At 55.7% G+C, this 17670-nt stretch overlaps 1 protein-coding gene across 1 annotated transcript in view; it reads right to left on the bottom strand.

The window, feature by feature from the left end:
• NKD1 (NKD inhibitor of WNT signaling pathway 1) overlaps positions 1 to 13205 on the bottom strand; it is an 88903-nt gene extending 75698 nt beyond the window's left edge. Inside the window, exons 1-3 of the mRNA XM_081273520.1 lie at positions 13049 to 13205; positions 12877 to 12909; positions 12098 to 12231 (exon numbers count right to left, since the gene is read on the bottom strand). Of these exons, the coding sequence (XP_081129646.1) occupies positions 12098 to 12231; positions 12877 to 12909; positions 13049 to 13073 (192 nt within the window). The 5' untranslated portion in view covers positions 13074 to 13205. The remainder of the gene's footprint in view (positions 1 to 12097; positions 12232 to 12876; positions 12910 to 13048) is intronic.
• Positions 13206 to 17670: the final 4465 nt, after the last annotated feature.

Raw genomic sequence — 17670 nt, 5'->3', positions numbered from 1 at the left:
CCTGACCTGTGGCAAGAAGCCGGAAGTGGGGCAGACCTGAATGAAAGCCTGGACTGAAGCACTGACCAATGACAGTGTCAGAATGTTTCCAAACCCTAATTAGCATAAATTTGGACCAATAGCATGGCTACTTTTTTCAAAGTACCTAATCGGCCTAAGTTTGGACCACTATCAATGAGCCAAGTGCCCTATAAGCCCTTGGAACAGCACACTCTCAGGAGAAACCCTGTTGTCCTGTTCCCTCTTGTGCTAGAAGCTTCTTCTCCTGTTTCTATTCTTCAGTAAATCCCACTCTCGCACTCACTCCTCCTGGTCTGTGGATTTCATTCTTTGAATTCACAAGAACCGAGAAAGAGGAAGAAATGGGCGGTGAGCCGCTGGGCTCTGCGACACCCTGGAGGACGAGGCCCACCACTCCGAGCTGCACCCGCAGAAGCAGTGAATCGAGTTTCATCTCAGAGCCCGGTTCCATGACTGTGTGTGCGGACTGCTCATTTTGTATTGTTTCCCATTTCATTTTCCATCACTCAGCTGATTTCATGAGCCATAACGGGGTGATGGCTTGAAAACTGAAAAGCGAGTCGACACTAACGTCAGATGGCTCTAAAATCCACGGAGTGGAATGTGGATCTTGCTGGAGCAAGATTTCACTCCCAAGTCGAGTGACCTTGGGCAAGGTAGTGGACTTCTTCAAGCCTCCGTGTCCCCGTGGGCAAGATGGTAACACCAACCTCACAAGGGCGCTGTGAAGCTGGCCACGGGGCTCAGGGCCACACAGGGGCAGAGACTCCGCAAACAAACAAATGGCCATCTTGTGACCACCTGCGTCTTGGGGATGGTTCTACACAGGGCTGTGCGCACAGGCAACGGTTAATAAACCCAGGAGCTGTAGCCACAGAGCAGCCAGGAAGGAGGCGCGTGCCCAGAGCCCAGCCGGCCGGTGAGCTTCTTTGAACTTCCCAGGGCAAAGGAGCAAGAAGAAAAAAGCCCCAAGAAAAGAAGGCCCCAGCGCCCACTGAGACAGCAGCTCTGTCCCTGGCTTATTGTTATTTTCTTAAACCATCTCTTTGCTTTCGCAGTCTGTCTAGATCGCTGGGGAGACAAAGGTCAAACAACAAATTCAAGGTCAAAAACCACCTCTAACAAGTCACCCCCTGGAAGCCAGGTGTGGAGGGATCGATGCAGCCCTAACCCACACCCCTGAACCCCCACCGCGGAGGCTCTGAGGGAGGCCCAGCAGCCCACGAAGCCACTTTAGAAAACTGTTCTGGGCTGGAGCCCAGGGAGGCTCTGGCCTTGCCCAGGTGTAGACGGGATCGTTCTCTAACCTTCATGCTCTGCCCCCACTCTCACCAGAGACCAGCTCCAGATTCAAGGTAAGGAGGCTTCAGAGCTCACAGGAGGCCAACCAACTAGCTCCAAGGTGCCACTAGCTCTTCTGACCAAGAGCCCTCACCCCGCCTCCCAACCCATCCAGAAAGGGGAGCATCTGGAGTCTCGGGGGCTGGCGGCCAGTAGGGCTCCAGTAGCCTTCAGGGCCAACAGGTGCCACCTACCCTGAGCTAGAGCCCAGAGTCCTGCCCTGACATCTCGGAGGTGACAGACACCAAGCGTGGGCTGGATGCTTTCTCGGCAGCCCTCGAGCGGCCCTGTTTCTGTACCTCCACGCCCTTGACCTAGAGGGCTTTTACCAATCCTGTCACCGCCGGGCTCTCCCCTATTTATTCTTGGGGTCTCCACAACTCCACTGTCACTCCCCAATCCAAAGTGGAATCCGCCCTTCCTCTCCGTCCACACTGTCCTCCCCTGCATCTCATGGCCCACGGGGTCACGCACTGAGCACCCTTGGGGGTGACCCCTAGCCCATCTTACCAGAAAGCTGCAGGAGGGTTGGATCTGCTTTATTTTCCAAGCTGCGGCAGTGAACTCACGTTCATGAACTCACTATCCGCCACCCGTTCCACGATGACCAGGGCCTCAGTCCACTTGGCCCATGTCCACCCCACAGGAAGACAGGCACCTGGAGCCTGGCCCAGGAAGTCTGAAGCTGCAAGCTGTCAGCCCCCTCTGGCCCTTCTCTGTGCACACGCTGCTCCTCAGCAGAAATCAGCTCCCACCACACCTTCACTGTCCACCCCCCCCCGCCCCAGCCCCCATCTTGCTCTCCTCCACACCGAAACCCACTGTCCATTTCCCAGCTCCGAGCCTCTGCCGAGGCTGAACCCTTGGTTCCAGCTGTAGCCTGAGTCCTGCTCTCCCTGGCTGGCCCAGTGGCTGGCCCTCAGCGAGCCCGTTCCTCATCCACACACCACAGGCGTCATCCACAGGAGCCCCCGGGGTAGAGCGTGACACCCACCATCACCCCGTCACAACCTTCCAGGTCCAGACCAGCGACCACAAGCCAGGGCACCACGGGTCAAAGCCAGCTTCCGGATCTCCCAAAGCAAGCACTGTCTAAAAAATTAATGAGTTGAACACTTTTTTAAACTAGCAAGGTTTTACATAAAAATCCAGAGAGGTGGATTCCCTTGATGATCAGAGAGGGTCGCACTGCCAGGGCCACATCCTCAGGTGACAGCAGCTGGGTGGGGTTAAGTAGCACTGCCCCCTTGAGGCAGGGCATGTGTTCCACGGGCACCCCACTCCCCACTCCTCCCAGATGTCCCCCCCCTCCCAGCCTGCTGCATTCACTCACAGGACCTTTCTGGTCCCTGGAGGTCCCTAATCTGCCTTATCGTCCTTCAAAGCCCTATTCACATGTCACTTTCTTCAAAAGTCCTCCCAATTGAAAAACCAAAAGAAAGGTCCTCTCAAATCATCACAGCCCGGGTGTGTCTTGTGGCTTTACAACTTTAATAGCTAACGTGTACTGAGTGCTGACTGTGTGCCAGGTCACTTTACAGCGGGGGACCTCGCAGCCACCAGAGGAAGCAAGTGATACCACCACCCCACTCTCCAGATGCAGACACTGAGGCCCAGAGGTGATGATTCTATGGCCAGCTGCACCCCATCATTCCCTCCCCTTCTCCTCGCAGCTCTGGGCCCCAGGAAGCCAATCCCTGGGCACCCGTTTCCTGGGCCTTTCTTGCCTGTTAGCGTCTGGATTCCGCACATGGGAAGCCCTGGCAAGAACAGGGAGGTGGGGAGAGGAGAAGCTGGGGTGTCTCTTGCCCACTCCGTCACCACCTCTGCACGTGGCTCTGGCCCAGTTCCTCCTCCATGCCTCTGACCTCTGCCTGTTCCCCCTGTCGCCTGCTTCGCAGCAGCAGCTCCTACAAAGACCAGTCACAGCCCCATCCCCGCCGGTTCTTCCTGATCCAGGACCAGTAACCACCTCTCACTGTTGCTCGGCCTCGGTGCCTCCACACCCCCTGAGGGCTCCCCGTCCCTGCTCACACCTCTGGGAGCAGAGTGGCCATTCCCACCAGCACCCCGAGCTGACCCTGAGGTCTGGCACCAGGCCAGCACCGGGCCTCGGAGGCTGGCTCCCAGCCCCTGCTCTCTAACCCAGGGGTCTCTGCTAATTCTTCTGGCCCTCCACCTGCCTGTCTGGGTCTTCCTCTAGGGTCCCCTGATGGCCTCCAGAGAGCCAGTGTGGTGCCAGCCCAAAACAGACACTCTGGAATCTCGCTGAGCCCAGAGAAGACAGTCTGTCACTTGATTCCTCTTTATCCGCCCGAGTATTTTTACGACTGAGAACCCGTCTCCACATTCCTCCTCCCCCAAACAGCGGCATGGCTCACCTCGACCCCCCGGCCTCGCCCTCAGAGCCTGCTGCCTACCTCGCTCCCTTCTACACAAAGACCAAGGCCCGCGATGTGGCTGGGGAGGCCTCCAGGCCCACCCATGACCCCTCTTCAGCCAACAGACCCGCAGTCAGCCCCTCAGTCTGCCCTCCTGGCTACAGGGCTGCCCACACATGGAGCCCACTCCACCTGCCAAACAGACAGTGCCCCTCCCCCACCTCTGGATCTCAGCTGCAACATCTCCTCCAAGACCACCTCGCACCCCAGGGCGTAGACTCTGCCTGCTCTAGACCCAGAGCCTTGTGACCCTAGGCTTCCCTCAATGTCACTTTCATCACTCAGTACCCCTCTTCCCAAACCATGAGCCAACCGAATATCCATACCCAGATCCAAAGCAAAATTCCTGCGTATCAGACATTTTTAAAAAGTACAGTCGTCCCTTGGTATCCACAGGACAGGTTCCAGGAGCCCCGTGGATCCCCAAATCCACAGATGCTCAAGGCCCTGATAGAACAAGGTGTAGTGTTTGCATAAAACCTACTCTCCTCCTTCTGTGTGCCTTAAATCCTGTCTACGTTACATATAATCCCTGATACAATGTAAATGCTGTGTGAATAATCGAGCTACACTGTTTGGGGAATAATGGCAAGGAAAAAAGTCTGTCCATGTTCAGTACGGATGCAATTTTTTTTTTCAAACATCTTCTGACTTGGGTTGGTTGAGTCTGTGGACATAGAACCTATGGATATGGATGCAACCCACGCCACAGTCCGTCATGGAATCTCTCATGACAAAGAGAGGTTCAGTTCAGGAGGGAGAAAACGTTGGACACTAGGAAATCCAGCAATGGGAACCAGGCATATGAATTCTACATCATAATGGCAAAGAATGACCTGCTCCATCAATGTCCCAATAGTTCTTGATAAAAGCCAATAATTATTCCTGAAACTACATATCTTTGCAAGCCAGCAGCGGAAGAATGTTTTCTTAACTATATAAACAACAAACACCGTACTTAATGGTTTTTAAACAGCACTGGAGACTCTAACCCATGCAATAGGAGAAGAAAAAGAGATGAGAGGCAACAATAAGAGTTTAGTTCCACTAAACACTAAGTTCTTCGAGGCAAGAATCATGTCCCATTCCTTATAATTCCCACAACATCCTGTGCACAGCATTTGGCAAACAGAAGGCAAACGTCTATTTGTGAAATGAATAACCACGCCCCAGCCATGAGGTCTGGCCCCTCAAAAAGCACCCACTAGTTTTTTGAGACACAGATCACCACTTCAATTGTATGATTTGTTCTTTAATATGTCTCTTTTCCTACTAGATTCTAAGTCCCACGAAAACAAGGCCTGCCCTCTGTTGACAGGGCAGGTGTAACTGGGACGTGCGACATCTGTCACTCATGTGCATCTATCACACTGCATGAGTGACGGGACAGGACGCATTCAAAAGAGAGTCAAGAAGTTAGAATGATTGTTCTTGCTCCTCAGCGGAAGAATCCAAGGCCCAGGGGGAAAGGGGCCCTTCAGCTGATGTCACACCACTGTGAAGCCACCTGGTACCCTGAGGCCCTCTGAAAGGCATCAGCCACACACAAGACCACCCATATGCACCACGGCCAATGTGGCTCACCAAGAAGGGAAGCAAAGCCCAGACGAATTCCTCAGAGGCCTCAGACCAACACGCCAGGGATCCGCCCTGGTAGGCAGAGTGGGCTGGCTGGCCAGAGCTCGTGCATGCCCCAGTTCTGGGGCAAAGGATGACTTCAATGGCCTGACTGGAGGCTTTCCTCCCTGAGCCTCGTGACTGGTGCCCACACGGATAAACAGTCCCTTCTGCTTGCCCAGTAAGCTATCAAAGAGTCACTTATGCCTCTAGAAGTGCATGTTTAGAGAAGGCTCCCCACCCCACCTGGGCTTGGCAGGGGCTGAGCGTCCGTCACTGGGCTGCCCTTTGGGGAGTGAGCGGGCCTCTCCTCCAGGCCCCTGGGCCATTCTTCCTGCGGAGAGTCTAAAGCCATAAAGAAGCAGGCAGCTTCCCAGGATAAACGGAGCAGGGTGACATCAAAGCCCTCCTTCCAGAGTCAACAGTGAGGCCTTCAGCTCCCGCTGGCAAATCTTCCAGGGTATTCTGGGCTCCTGCCTCAGTTCTCCCTCAGAGAGAGGGAGAGAGAAGAGAGGAGAAGGGAGGGGGAGCCAGGGCAAGAGGAAGAGGAAGACTGTCTGGGAGAGGCAGGAGCTACAAAAGACATGAGAGAGAGAGAGAGAGAGAGAGAAAGGGAAGTCGGGGGGCAGCCACTGGAAGCGCCTGTTTTGGAATCCAACTAGAGACCTAAAAATTCCAAAAAGTTTCTAAACCAAAACACAGCAGGGATCCATCCACAGCCTGTTGGTGAGGCTGCCGGGCCCCTGAGCTGGAAGGTTCTGGGCTCCTGGCTCATCACTGCATAGGCCCTTGTGCCTCAAGGTCACTTTGCCCACCCCTCGACTGGACGGCTCTGCTGACCCAGGCAAGGGAGCCTCTTCCCCCAGCTCACTGCAGCTCTGGGCAAGTTAGGGCTCCCTCTGGGGTTGGCTGTCACTGTCTCTTGTCCCTTGTGCCTTGAAGTACCTCTCTGTGCCTTTCAGCAGCCAATCTCAGCCCTCAGTCCCCCGAGCCCACCAAAGCTGAGCTTCCTGGCCTCAGAGCTGACTTCCTCCTCCAACAGGGCTCCAGGGGCCACCCACCCATTCAAACAGCTGGGTCACGTCCCCGGTCCTCCTACATGATGCTACCCATGAATCAACTTCAAGGAGTGCGCTGGCAGCTGGAGGTGCAGAGGGCCCACCCTCCTCTACCCCACACACCTGTTTGGAGGTCAAGGCCTTCTGGAAAGAATAAGGACCAGGAAAGACTCCCCGTCCCCAAGGGCTGCACAGACAAGTCCCTGCACAATCATCCAGTCCCAGCGACCCAGCCAGCCCACCTTCCAAAGACAACAATGGGTGGGGGTCTCCAGCAGCCCTTCCCAGGAGGAACACATCCCCTCCCCCAACACGTCTTCCCTCGCTGACTTTCAGGCCACCACGTAGTCACACCTGTCTACTTGCTGCTTCTTGGTCTCCCGGAAGATTGGAAGCCACAGGAGGACAAGGGGCGGGTCTCTTTTACTCTCCACTGTATCTCCAGTGCCTACCTCAGTTGATTATCATCAGTAATGAACTGTCACTCATTTTTTTTAATTTGCAATTCCCTCATTCATCAACTAAGCTCAGCACCTGAAAGAAAAGCCTGGTTCTTCTCTTCCACCCCGGACAGGATGAACTTGGAACAAAGAGGAGACGCTGGCTGGGAAGGGGACAGCAAGGGCACCAATCATCTGATCTTTCATCCCGCCCATCCGTCTGTGGGCCTACTCTGTGCTGGGGCAGGGATATCGTGGGGAGGAGATTTCATTCAGTGACTCCTCTTGGTGCTGCCAGATTCGTCTTGGTGTTTGAATCAGGCCAGGGGACAGTGTGGTCCCCGAGAGGGTGTCTGAGCTTTTCAGCACAAACAGGAACACTCCTGACCACCCCACCTTCCCTCCTCGTTCTGAGGGCTCCACTGGGTGAGCGGAAGGAAAACACCCCCAAGTCCTAGGTCCTGGCAGGTCACGCCGTGGGTGCCTCTTGGATTTGATTTTCCCTGCGTTTCCTCCAAAATGTGAAAGCAGAGGTGCATTCCTGACTTCTAGGAAATGGAATGCGCATGTGCCCGGGCTCAGGGGGACCCAGCCTCCTTCTCAAGGAAGAAAAGTCTCGGAGGGAGGACAAGACCGTCCTTGGAGTCCCTACCAGAGACCACATCACAGAGAGGCAGGACAGCCTCCCGAAGAGGACACCCTTGCCCACCAGTCAGACACTCTGACGGGCCCAGACCTAGAGGAAACCAAAGCCCCACCTGGCTCTTCATCCAGCGGGGGTCTTCCCAGACTCTCCTGTCCATTCCCCAGGGGACAGGGACAGACATCATCCAGGCTGGGCAGTGAAGTCGGCCCTCGGTGCCCATGGGCAGAGGAGACCCTCCCTGGGGGAACTCAAAGATGCCAGCGAGTGGGGCTCAAATGGCTGCGCCCCGAGTCCTCCACAAGCCTTGGAGCAAATCATCTTTTAATTCTGAAACACCAAATATTTAATTTATGCTCTACCTCAAATGTCAAGTCCACCTCCCGGCACATAGCTTTGAAACCACGTAAGGAGGACTAACACTTTCCATATGGTGAGGACTTGGGACCTTTTAATTGTGCCAACTGGTACCATTCAAGGGTAATTCCCCTGGAATCCAGCATTCGGGCAGCAGCTGGGCCAGCCTCCAATCTCATCACCCAGCCCCACATGTCCCCCGGGGCTCCAACCAGGCCTGCACCCTCCTAATCTTCCCCAAATATCAAAATGCACTAGGTACCCCCTAATCAAATTACCCAACCGCCTGGCAGCCGCCTTTGATCTAGAGGAGGGCCCGCCTGCCCCGCAGCTCACGGCCTATTTCTCCAGGCAGCTCTGCTATAAAAGAACAAAAGGGTCAAGCTGGTGGGGGGGTGTGTTTTAAATCTGGCTGTGCACATTCACATATGCACGTGTGTACACGCCACGTGAGCAGCAGAGAGGCACCAAAGTTGTTTCTCCAAGTTGGCCTCCTACCTGCATCCGCCCTGCTAGTCCATCCACCTGTGAAGCTCTGCTGTCCCCCCACTGCAGGTCCCACACCCAGGGTTTCTGATTGGTTTCTTCTGTAACTGCCTGCTGCTACTTCGTGTTCCAAAGCACTCCGTTACCTCCTGGAGATGATTCTACTTCTTCTGCTTTCTCATTCTGCTTAGCCCAGGGTCCTCTGGCATGTACATGGCTCGGTCTATTGTTCTTCTTTCAGAGCATTTACCTGCCTCCCATTTCTCATTATGTTTCTCCTGTGAGCTCATATTCCCTTGGACTTCATCATGTGCCCATGCAAAGGGCAGAACCTAGGCCTTAATCTGTTTCCCTGCAACTGAGCCTGTTGTGGAAGAACAGGAAAGCGGGGAACAGAACTCTGGTTCCAGAGTCCCTATTTGTGGGCTCCCGTCTCCCCTCTACAGATACCTCAGCATTCCAGAGAATTCCAAGATTCTACTCTTTTGAAGGAGTTATCTGCCCTGACTCTGCCAGGGATGAGGATATCACTGCACCCATTTTGCAGATGAGCTAATTAAGGTATCCAAAGGCAAAATGGCTTGCACAAGGTGACAAGCTCTTGTGGCACAGCGGGGCCTCGTTATTTCTGTACTTAGGAAGGAAGGCTAAATTTAGTGCCAAAATGGTCACCCCCTCACACAGCGGGGCCCTGTGTGTAACTCAGACCCACCCCAAACACTGGCCAAGCTCCTTAGACCCCATCAGGGAGGAGGAAGCAGGACGAGGGCCCCTTCTGCTTCTGCAAGCCCCTCCACCAGCTCGGCTCGGCTCACAGTGCTTGGCAGCTGGCGGGCGAGCCCCCTTCCGAGGAATGAGTCAAATGAGCGCCCTCGCAGTGGATGCTCTGTACGGGGCTTCACCACACATGACTTCCTTTCTCCTAGAAAGTACAGCAGAAGAGAGGGCACACCAGCTGGCTGGGAGCTCCAGAGGGTTACGGGAGATTAAGATAATGTAAGCAAAGCTTGACACACACACAGGCACTTAATAAATAGTAGCTATCATTGCAATAATAAGAATGCTAGTTGGATAAGCCACTCATGTGTCCCCAGCCACTTTGGTGACATGCCAGATGAAGGAGTGCAGACAGAAGTCATCCTCAAGACAGACCTGGGGCAGGCTGAGGACCGCTGCCAGACCTGGAAGCCAGCAGACTTTGGAGCACACACCCTCCTACATCCTGGTGACATCACAGAGGAACCTGCCAGCCACCCCTTCCGCGCTGGTGGGGACAGAGAAATGAAGCAGGACTGAGGTGCCCCCGGGTGCCCTGTGCAGAATCTCAGCATTCCCCAAACTTTGGGCATCCCATCCTCACATTCATAATTTTGACCACTTGCACTCAGTATTTCTCTCTGAATCAACTTTAAGTTAGACTATCGCTTTTAACTTGGCTTCATCCTAAGCAATAATAATACCCTGTGATATCATGTTCGATGACCTAGCTATCTTTTCTGATTTAAAAAAATAAGGGGGGGAGTAACTATTAAGACTAAAAACATTCCCTCAGGTGCCACCTGAAATTATGTCAGACACCTCACACACACACACACACACACACACACACACACACACACACACGGCTGCTCCACACCTTGGACGGTGCCCTGACCATCTCCCACGGGGACTCACCAGCCCCACCTCTGCAGATTCAGAAGCTGGGCCATCTTGGACCAAGGCAGGTGAGAACCCAGAAATCCAAATCCCAGTCACTAAGAACAACTCCCAGGGAGTCAGCGCCCCCCCCCTTAACATCTCCAGCGGCTGAGCCCACCCACCACATGTCCCACTGATGGCTCTATGCCTCACATCTTTAGAAGCACTTTGAACAAATATTAATGACCCCACAGCATTTCTCTGAGAGAGGGGGTGAGGGACGAAGGGAGAGGAGCAAGCAGCATCCCATACTGTCCTCAGCTGGGGGGAAGAAACCAGGCAACAAAATTCCGTGACTTCACCAAAGCCACAAACTTAAGCTGGGGCCCCCTCCCGGCCCTCCCTCATTTCCCCCAATGGCAACTTTACTGGCTTGCATTCCTCTTGCTGGGAACACTACTATTTAATTAAAAACGACAGACTTTTGTTTTCCTCTCCTTCTTTCCTCCTCCCTCTCATCCTCCCGGACTGGATGCCAAGGAGACCCACCAAAAACATGCGGGTAACATTTGTTATGGCTTTGAAGATAAAAGTCAATTGAAGTAAGCCCTCGCTGTATTTCAAGTTTCCCCTCTAGCATGGAGCAAGAGCTGCCTGGCAGTTAAGAAGGGGAAAAAAAAAGGGACTGCAAATAAATGTCATTCTGCAGGAATAGTTTGTAAAAATAAACAGGCTGAAAAAAAAAACCCAAAACTTGATTAATGGAAATCCACTCAGTTGGCCTCTGTCTTAGGCTGCAAATACATTTGTTCATATGGCTCAACTGGATCGTTTTCATTGGCCTTTAAATTTAAAAAGTAGATCAAACGCTAGAAATGGTGGGAGAAAAAGCAGTTTGTAGTTGTGTTGTTCAAGGGCCCGACTGCAGTGCCCCCCACCCACCAAGTTTTGACCTCTGCTAGGGGCTAGCAGCTCCAATTCCAACCCAGTCAACAGATGAGGAGAAACGGAGGAGAGAAAGCCCCCAGCTAAGCAGCAGGGAGGGGGGAGAACTCCTCCACCCGCAGAGGCTACTTCACACATGCACAGGCCCCCCGCCCAACATCAGCCCCTGCAATCTAACTGCCAGGTCCCACCACCCAAATGCACACACACACACATCTGAAGACTCCACCAGCCTCTCCCCAGCCATGGGCAAGACCAAAGAACTAACCAGACCCGAGACTCAGTCTGTTCCCCTCCAAGTTTAAAAAAAAAAAATTAAATGTCACATCAAAAAGTTGATTCATCCTTTGATCCTCTGCTTGCGAGAGTTCCACGCAGACCATCTGAAAGCCCCGTGCAGAGTTCTGGAGCTCACACGACATCTGTGAACACCAGTCCCAGGCCAGGAGCTGTGGCTGCACTCACTCATTCCCCTGTCACAATCACTGCTCCTCCAGGAACAACTCCAACCTCCTGGACCCACCGGCTGCAGGCACGGGGGCGTGCCAGGCTACAGCAGAGTGAGTGAGGCCTTTCCCGCCCTGTGAGCCTCACTAAGGGTGACGCTGGGTCCCAGTGGCCCCCAAGCTCTCCACTCAGATGGCAGATGGCACTAATGAATGCCACAGACACTAAGACACATTCGGAAGTGGCCATAAGACCCTGGGTCAGCACAGCCCTGCCCTCCAGCCAGATAGTCCCAATGCCTCCCCTCCCCCTAGCAACGCCCCTGTGAATGCTGGTCACAGAAACAAGGTAGAAGTCAAAGCAGGCCCTCAAACCCCACTAGCACAGACCAGCTTTCCCATCCACTAGACCTATACCACCTCCTCACCCGGGACCTGCCTCCTGGCAGCCCTCTGCCCCCAACTGGGCAGGAGACTGGCCCATCAGACCTCTCAGGTTCCCCAAAGCGTGGGGCACAGGGCTGTGCTGCTGGGGCAGGGGACCGCAGAAACAGGATTTTCAGACCTGGACACCGTGCCAGGAGGGTGCTAAAAGTGGGGATGGGTGAAGACCCATCTCTGAGGCTGAAAGGGGTGAGGGGAGAGGACAGAGTGGGGACCGTACCCGGGTGCCTCGACCAACGGTGCCCGCCAACCGCAGCTGTCGGGGTCCTGAGACACCACCTGGGCAGCGCTGCCTCCCGATCCACTCCTCGATGCCCTTCCGAGCCCAGGCAGCGCTCACGGCGAAGCTGTCACCTGGGACAGGGATGACACGAAGCCTCTGAGTCTGGGCCCCCCACCGGCCGGAAAGTTCCCCGAGAGTAGGAAAAGGAGTGGGCGCGGCAGAGAGTAAAGGCACCGAGGGGTCCGCTGGGGGTTCAAGAGCTTGGGCAAGATCCAAGAGACACGCAGGGAATCAGGAGAACCAGGTTCAGCAAAACCCCAAGAGCAAGGATCCAATCCGGGGCAAGGGAAGGCAGAACCCGGGGAAGAGGGGGTTGGGGATCAGAAGGCCAGGACAGCAGTGGGCTGAGGGTCAGGAGAGGGGGAGCAGTGGACGCAGAAGCCAAGAAAGGGGCTGGGGGCCAGAAAGAGGGCGACGGGATCCTGGGCTAGAGCACTTGGGGGTCTGAAGAAGGGGCGCTGTGAGCCCAGAGGGCGGGGACGCAGGAGGGGTGGGGCTTTAGGGTCAGAAGTGGGAGAGCAGGACCACAGGGAGGGAGTAGGCGGGACAGAGGCGGGGGCCCGAAGATGGCTCTAGGAGCGGTTTGGGGGGACTGGTCGCTGGCGTTGGGGGTTGGGGTGGCCCTGGTAATGAAATCCAGCGGGCTGGGCTGTCTGGCAGCCGTCCGCGATGCTTCCCCCTTCCATCCCCCGGGTCGGTGCCCCGCGCGCCCCTACCTTCCGGGCTCTCCCTGCGCTTGCACACGGCGGCTGCAGGCACAACGCGCGCGGCGGCGGCGGCGGCGGCGGCGGCGGCGGGAGCCGGAAAGAAAGGAGAGGGAGAGAGTTAGCGACCGCGGTGGGGAGGACGCCGGGGCCAGGGGGCCGGCGCGCGGGCGGGGACACTGACCCGGCTTGGAGTGAAGTTTCCCCATGCTGGGGGCGCGGCAGGCGGGGGCGTCCCTAAGCCATGCGCGCGGCCCGCGGGCCCTGCGCCTCGCCTCGCTCCCCTTCTCCCGGAGCAGCCCCAGAGCCGATCGCAGCCCGAGGCGGCGCCGGGACGCGCTCCTGCCGCCGTCGCCGCGGCCCGACTGACGCCGGGGCGCGCCGAGCCCCCAGCCCGCCGCCGCGGCCCCGCGCCTCCCCGCGCGCCCATTGGCCAGGCGCGGCGCATCAAAGGCGAGGCGGGATGCGGCGGGGGCGGGGCCGGCGGGCCGGGGGCGGGGCGCGGCGCGGGCGGGAGGGGCCGCAGCGAGCCCTGATGGCCCCGGCGATCTTCTGCCGGGGTCTCGGGGGCTGGGGACCCGTGCGGAGACTGTGATCGGGAGGCGTTTGGGGACCGACACCCTTTTGGGGTGCTGCCCTCAGTAGAACATTCTCTCCCCCCCGCTAACGGTACCGTGTCTTTCCTCCTCTCGGTATTTCCTCGAAGCGATCAGGGAGGGGGCTCTGATTTGCAGGTGGGGAAACTGAGGTCAGGCGTGGAGACCTCAGCTGCTCTGGTGCCAGCGTCCCCTGCGCTCCCGCTGCGCGGCCTCTTCCCACCATCTGCCTTCTGTAGCAGACGTTAGTGCGTTTCCCTCCCAAGTCCCTCCTCCGACTCCTGAGTTGTTTCAGTCGGGAGTCTAGGAGAAGCCCCCACTGCGCCCTAAGGTGGGTATCCAGCTGACGCTTAGCGGCGACAAGTGTACAGAAGCCCCGAGTTGTCAGCCAGCCCCTCGAATCTCCTGGTGCAGGGCCCGTGGGTGCCCGCCGGGGTTCGGGGCGCGCTGCCAAGCTACGCCGCCCGGAAGCGGGTAAACCGCTGGGTCTTTGATCTTTCCTGGTTTCCGCTCCCCGCTGCAGTTCGTCAGACCCAAAGGCTTATTTGTTTTGTCTGGGGAGGTCTCTGCGGAGGTGAGGGCGACATCAAGGGGCTCCACCCCACCTTTGTGGCTCTCAGAACGCCTGCTCTGCTAAGGACACCGTGGATCTGTGTTAAGCTCGCCCTGATGTCAGGCAACCTGGGCGTGGGAAAAGACTCCTCCAACCCAGTCCTGCCTGAGTTCTCTGTGAGAGCCTCAGTTTTATGGTCTGTAAAATGGAGACTCAATTCTGCTCTTTCGCCTCCATCCCACAGAAATGTAACGTGCACGTTGGTACTTTCCAATTTCCTAGCAGTCACGTTTTTTAAAAGTTAAAAGACACAGATGAAATTAATGTTTTATATGACCCAATATAACCGAAATATAATTTCAACATAATAAGACATTTCATTCTTAAATTTGCACTATCTTTAAAACTCAGTGTTTAGGTGACACTCAAAACACAGCTCAACCCAGACTGGCCACGTTGCAGGTGATCCTTGGCTTGTGGGGAGTGGCTACTGCCTTGGGCAGCACAGCTCTGAGCATGTGTGTCCCAAAAGAACATTGGGAACTTCATGCCCTCCAGAGTTGTAAACCTCTTCAAACAGCGATATTGTCTTCCTTTTATGCACACCGTTTGCACAAAATGAAGCCTTATCTTATAAGCAAGTACATGGATGCTGTTGGCAGAGTGACCCAAACATTCCTATTGTCACATATTGCAGTTCTTTATCCTGTACTTCTTACATGCCACTTTCCTATGCCACCTATAGCACAGTCACTCTGATACAGACTTATAGAAAGGAGGGAGACTAATAGGCTCAGAGGTGTGATGATACTTGCCCAAGGTCACACAGCTAATCAGTGACCCAGTTAGGAACTCAACCCAAGTCTTTTGATTCCATTAATCATGCTCATTTCACTCTATCAGGTTGTCCCAACAACATTTCAAACCTAGTGGCCCACCATTAGAGAGAGAGTCCTCCATCTGGAAAGAAATATTAAGCACCAGCTAGCTCTGTGGCAAGCATTGCTTTAGGCACTTCAAAGACATATTAGTGAATCAAATGGACAATTGCCCTCCCACGGAGCTCACCCTCTGCTGGGTGGAAGGGAGGTCATAAATGGGTCCATAGTGAGGTGAGTTGGAAGGCGGTTTGCCCCACCCCACCACCACTGGGGCATTTGTCAATGTGCGTGGGCATCTGGTGGGTAGAGGGCCAGGGTGCTGCGGAACATCCCAGAGTGCCCAGCACAACCCCACCCCAAGGACTCGTCTGGCCCCAGATGTCAGAAGTGGGCAAGCGAGAACCCAGGAGCCGCAGGGAAATGAAGGAACAGAGGTCAATAAGACAGTAGGCCGGGCAGGGGCTTGGGGGTACTGGCCGAGAGTGGGCGCTTCCTGCAGACGCCCTCTGAAGGGAAGGGAGTTCACTTGGGGTGGCTGTCTCCTGCAGCCCCACCCCCACGGGTACCAGGGCGCCTGGGAATCAAAGCAAAGCTCTGAGCACACCGCACTCAGAAAGTTGGTTACTCCCTTAAACCGGTCATGGCTTTCTTCTTTCATGAGAAAACAGTATCCCCTCTTCCCCCTGGGAATGTCTTTTCACAGTTCAAAAAGAGATAAAAGCGAGAACTAAAACTGCAGTTACCAGCCTGAGTCTTAGGGGAAGTGGATCCCAAATGTCCAGCCCAGACAGAGAGGCCCCTCCACCTGGGGTCTGGCTTCCCAGCCCAGCAGACACCGGGGACTTGGCTGTTGGAACTGTGACGCCCCCCTAGGCCTGGCCCTGGGGTAACAAAGCCAGTGTCCAGGTACATGTCAGCCTGTGCAGGACTCCGAGGAGGGACTCCCCCGAGGCCCTCAGCTCACCGTCCAACTGGGGTGGCTATTGGTCCTCTAGGGCCTCCCGCCCCCCGCCCCCTGCCACTCACTCTTTTTATGTGTTTTAATAATTTATCTGGCCCATTTCTTGGGCTGGAGACTTACAGTGACACATCTTTTTCTTTGAAGATTTCCCATCCTTTGGGGGAGGAGAATGGGAGAGGAAGCGAGGAAGAGATAAGAGAGAGAGATTATAACAAACGGCTGCGGCTGTGTGGGGCTGAAGACGGAGGCCAGCTTAGGTGAGAGCTATCAGATATAGAGTGGGAGGGGTTTTTTTTGGGGGGGAGGGGTTGTTTTGTTTCAAAACCACATCACCCTGGTTGGACGCTTCCACCCCATGCCCAGCCACCAGGTCAGGCTCCTTCAGACATGGCTTCCAGCCTGAAGGACTCTTCCTGGCTCTGGACAGCTGAGCTCTCCCTCTCCAGCACCTATTGGCCTCCTCTTTCCAAAATGAGGAGGCCAGGCCTCCCTCCAGGAGACCCGCTTGAGGCAAGGGGCTTGCGTGACTAGCATCACTGGCTGCAGGGCCCAACCCATGGTGGGTTCTCTATTGGGAAGGAGAGGAACCTGCTTGTCCGCCTCAGCCCCAAGGTGTCAGTAAGACAGTAGGAGAGCGGCCAAGGAGGGTAATGGGTGTGGGCATCTGGTGGGTAGAGGCCAGGAGGATGCTGAGCATCCCAGATTTGGGCTCTGTGATTGGAAAAAAACAAATTCCCCTACCTGAGTTGGTTGCTCGCAGGTCCCTGGAGGTGCCCCATTTCCTGGTTTTCTGGGAGTCTGGGCATCGTTAAGGGGGCTGGGAGCCTGGTTGGGGTGAGGAGAAGAAAGTTAAATGGCTCTGTGTGACAGAGGTTGCGGGGATTTTGGGGACGGCAGCCAGGGAAGGGAAGAGGGAGTTCTCAAGGCACCCAGGAGTGTGGGGAGTGAGTGACAGACCAGGGCCCCAAGAAGGGGTGCATCCGGGGAGGTGGGGAGAGCCCAGGCACCCACAGGGCGGCGGGGTCTCTCGTGCCCTTGGCTCAGCTCTGTGCAGTAATCTGCCCCCCGTTACTCCACCCCTAGCAAAGTCCTGACCACGTCCCTGGCTTTAGTGGCACAGGACAGAATGAAGAAATCAGAAAGATGGCCCCACGCAGTCCATCAACGGAGGCTAGGGCCACAAGCCATCTTCAGAGGGCCGCTGGTCGGTGAGAGGAAGGGTGGGTGCAGGAGGCAGCTGGGGTGACACTGGCCCGCATCCGTCCTTGGAGATGGAGACGAGGAGGTTGGACTTCCCCAGGCAAGGCCCCCGGGATCCCCAAGCCGCGACATTGGAGCATTCCAGGTGGGGGGGGGGGTGCAGGGGGCAGAAGAGAGCCACTTGCCCTTCCTCCAGATGTTGGTGGAGTGGGACTGGATATTGATGGCACCAGCCCTTCCCACGTGGAGACCGTTGTTAACAGGCTCAGAGCTCAGGCTTCCTAGGCTCAGCGAGGAGACCCTTCCAGCCGTGGTACCCATCTTTGTCTATTTCCAGACTTCTTTTACAAAAAGAAAAAAAAACTATCTTTTTAAGCCTTTATTTTCCAGTTATGTGCACCTGACCTCAGCCTGATCGTTACAGCTATGTCGCCGTCCAAATATCAAAGGAAGGGTCCGGCAGGTTGGCATTTCCCGGTGCCGTGATGTGCCGTTATGTGAAAGAAGCGCCGGGCAGCCCTGGCTGAGCCAAAGGGAGCCACGCTCTTTTCCTGCAGGACCTGTGAGGGCCTTCGGTGACCCACCAAGCATCCTAGCAGGGTTTCTTGAACTCAC

This window comes from Spermophilus citellus, assembly GCF_964194105.1.
Source record: "Spermophilus citellus genome assembly, chromosome: 18".
Taxonomy (NCBI): domain Eukaryota; kingdom Metazoa; phylum Chordata; class Mammalia; order Rodentia; family Sciuridae; genus Spermophilus; species Spermophilus citellus.
This window is presented reverse-complemented; position numbering and strand designations above follow the sequence as displayed.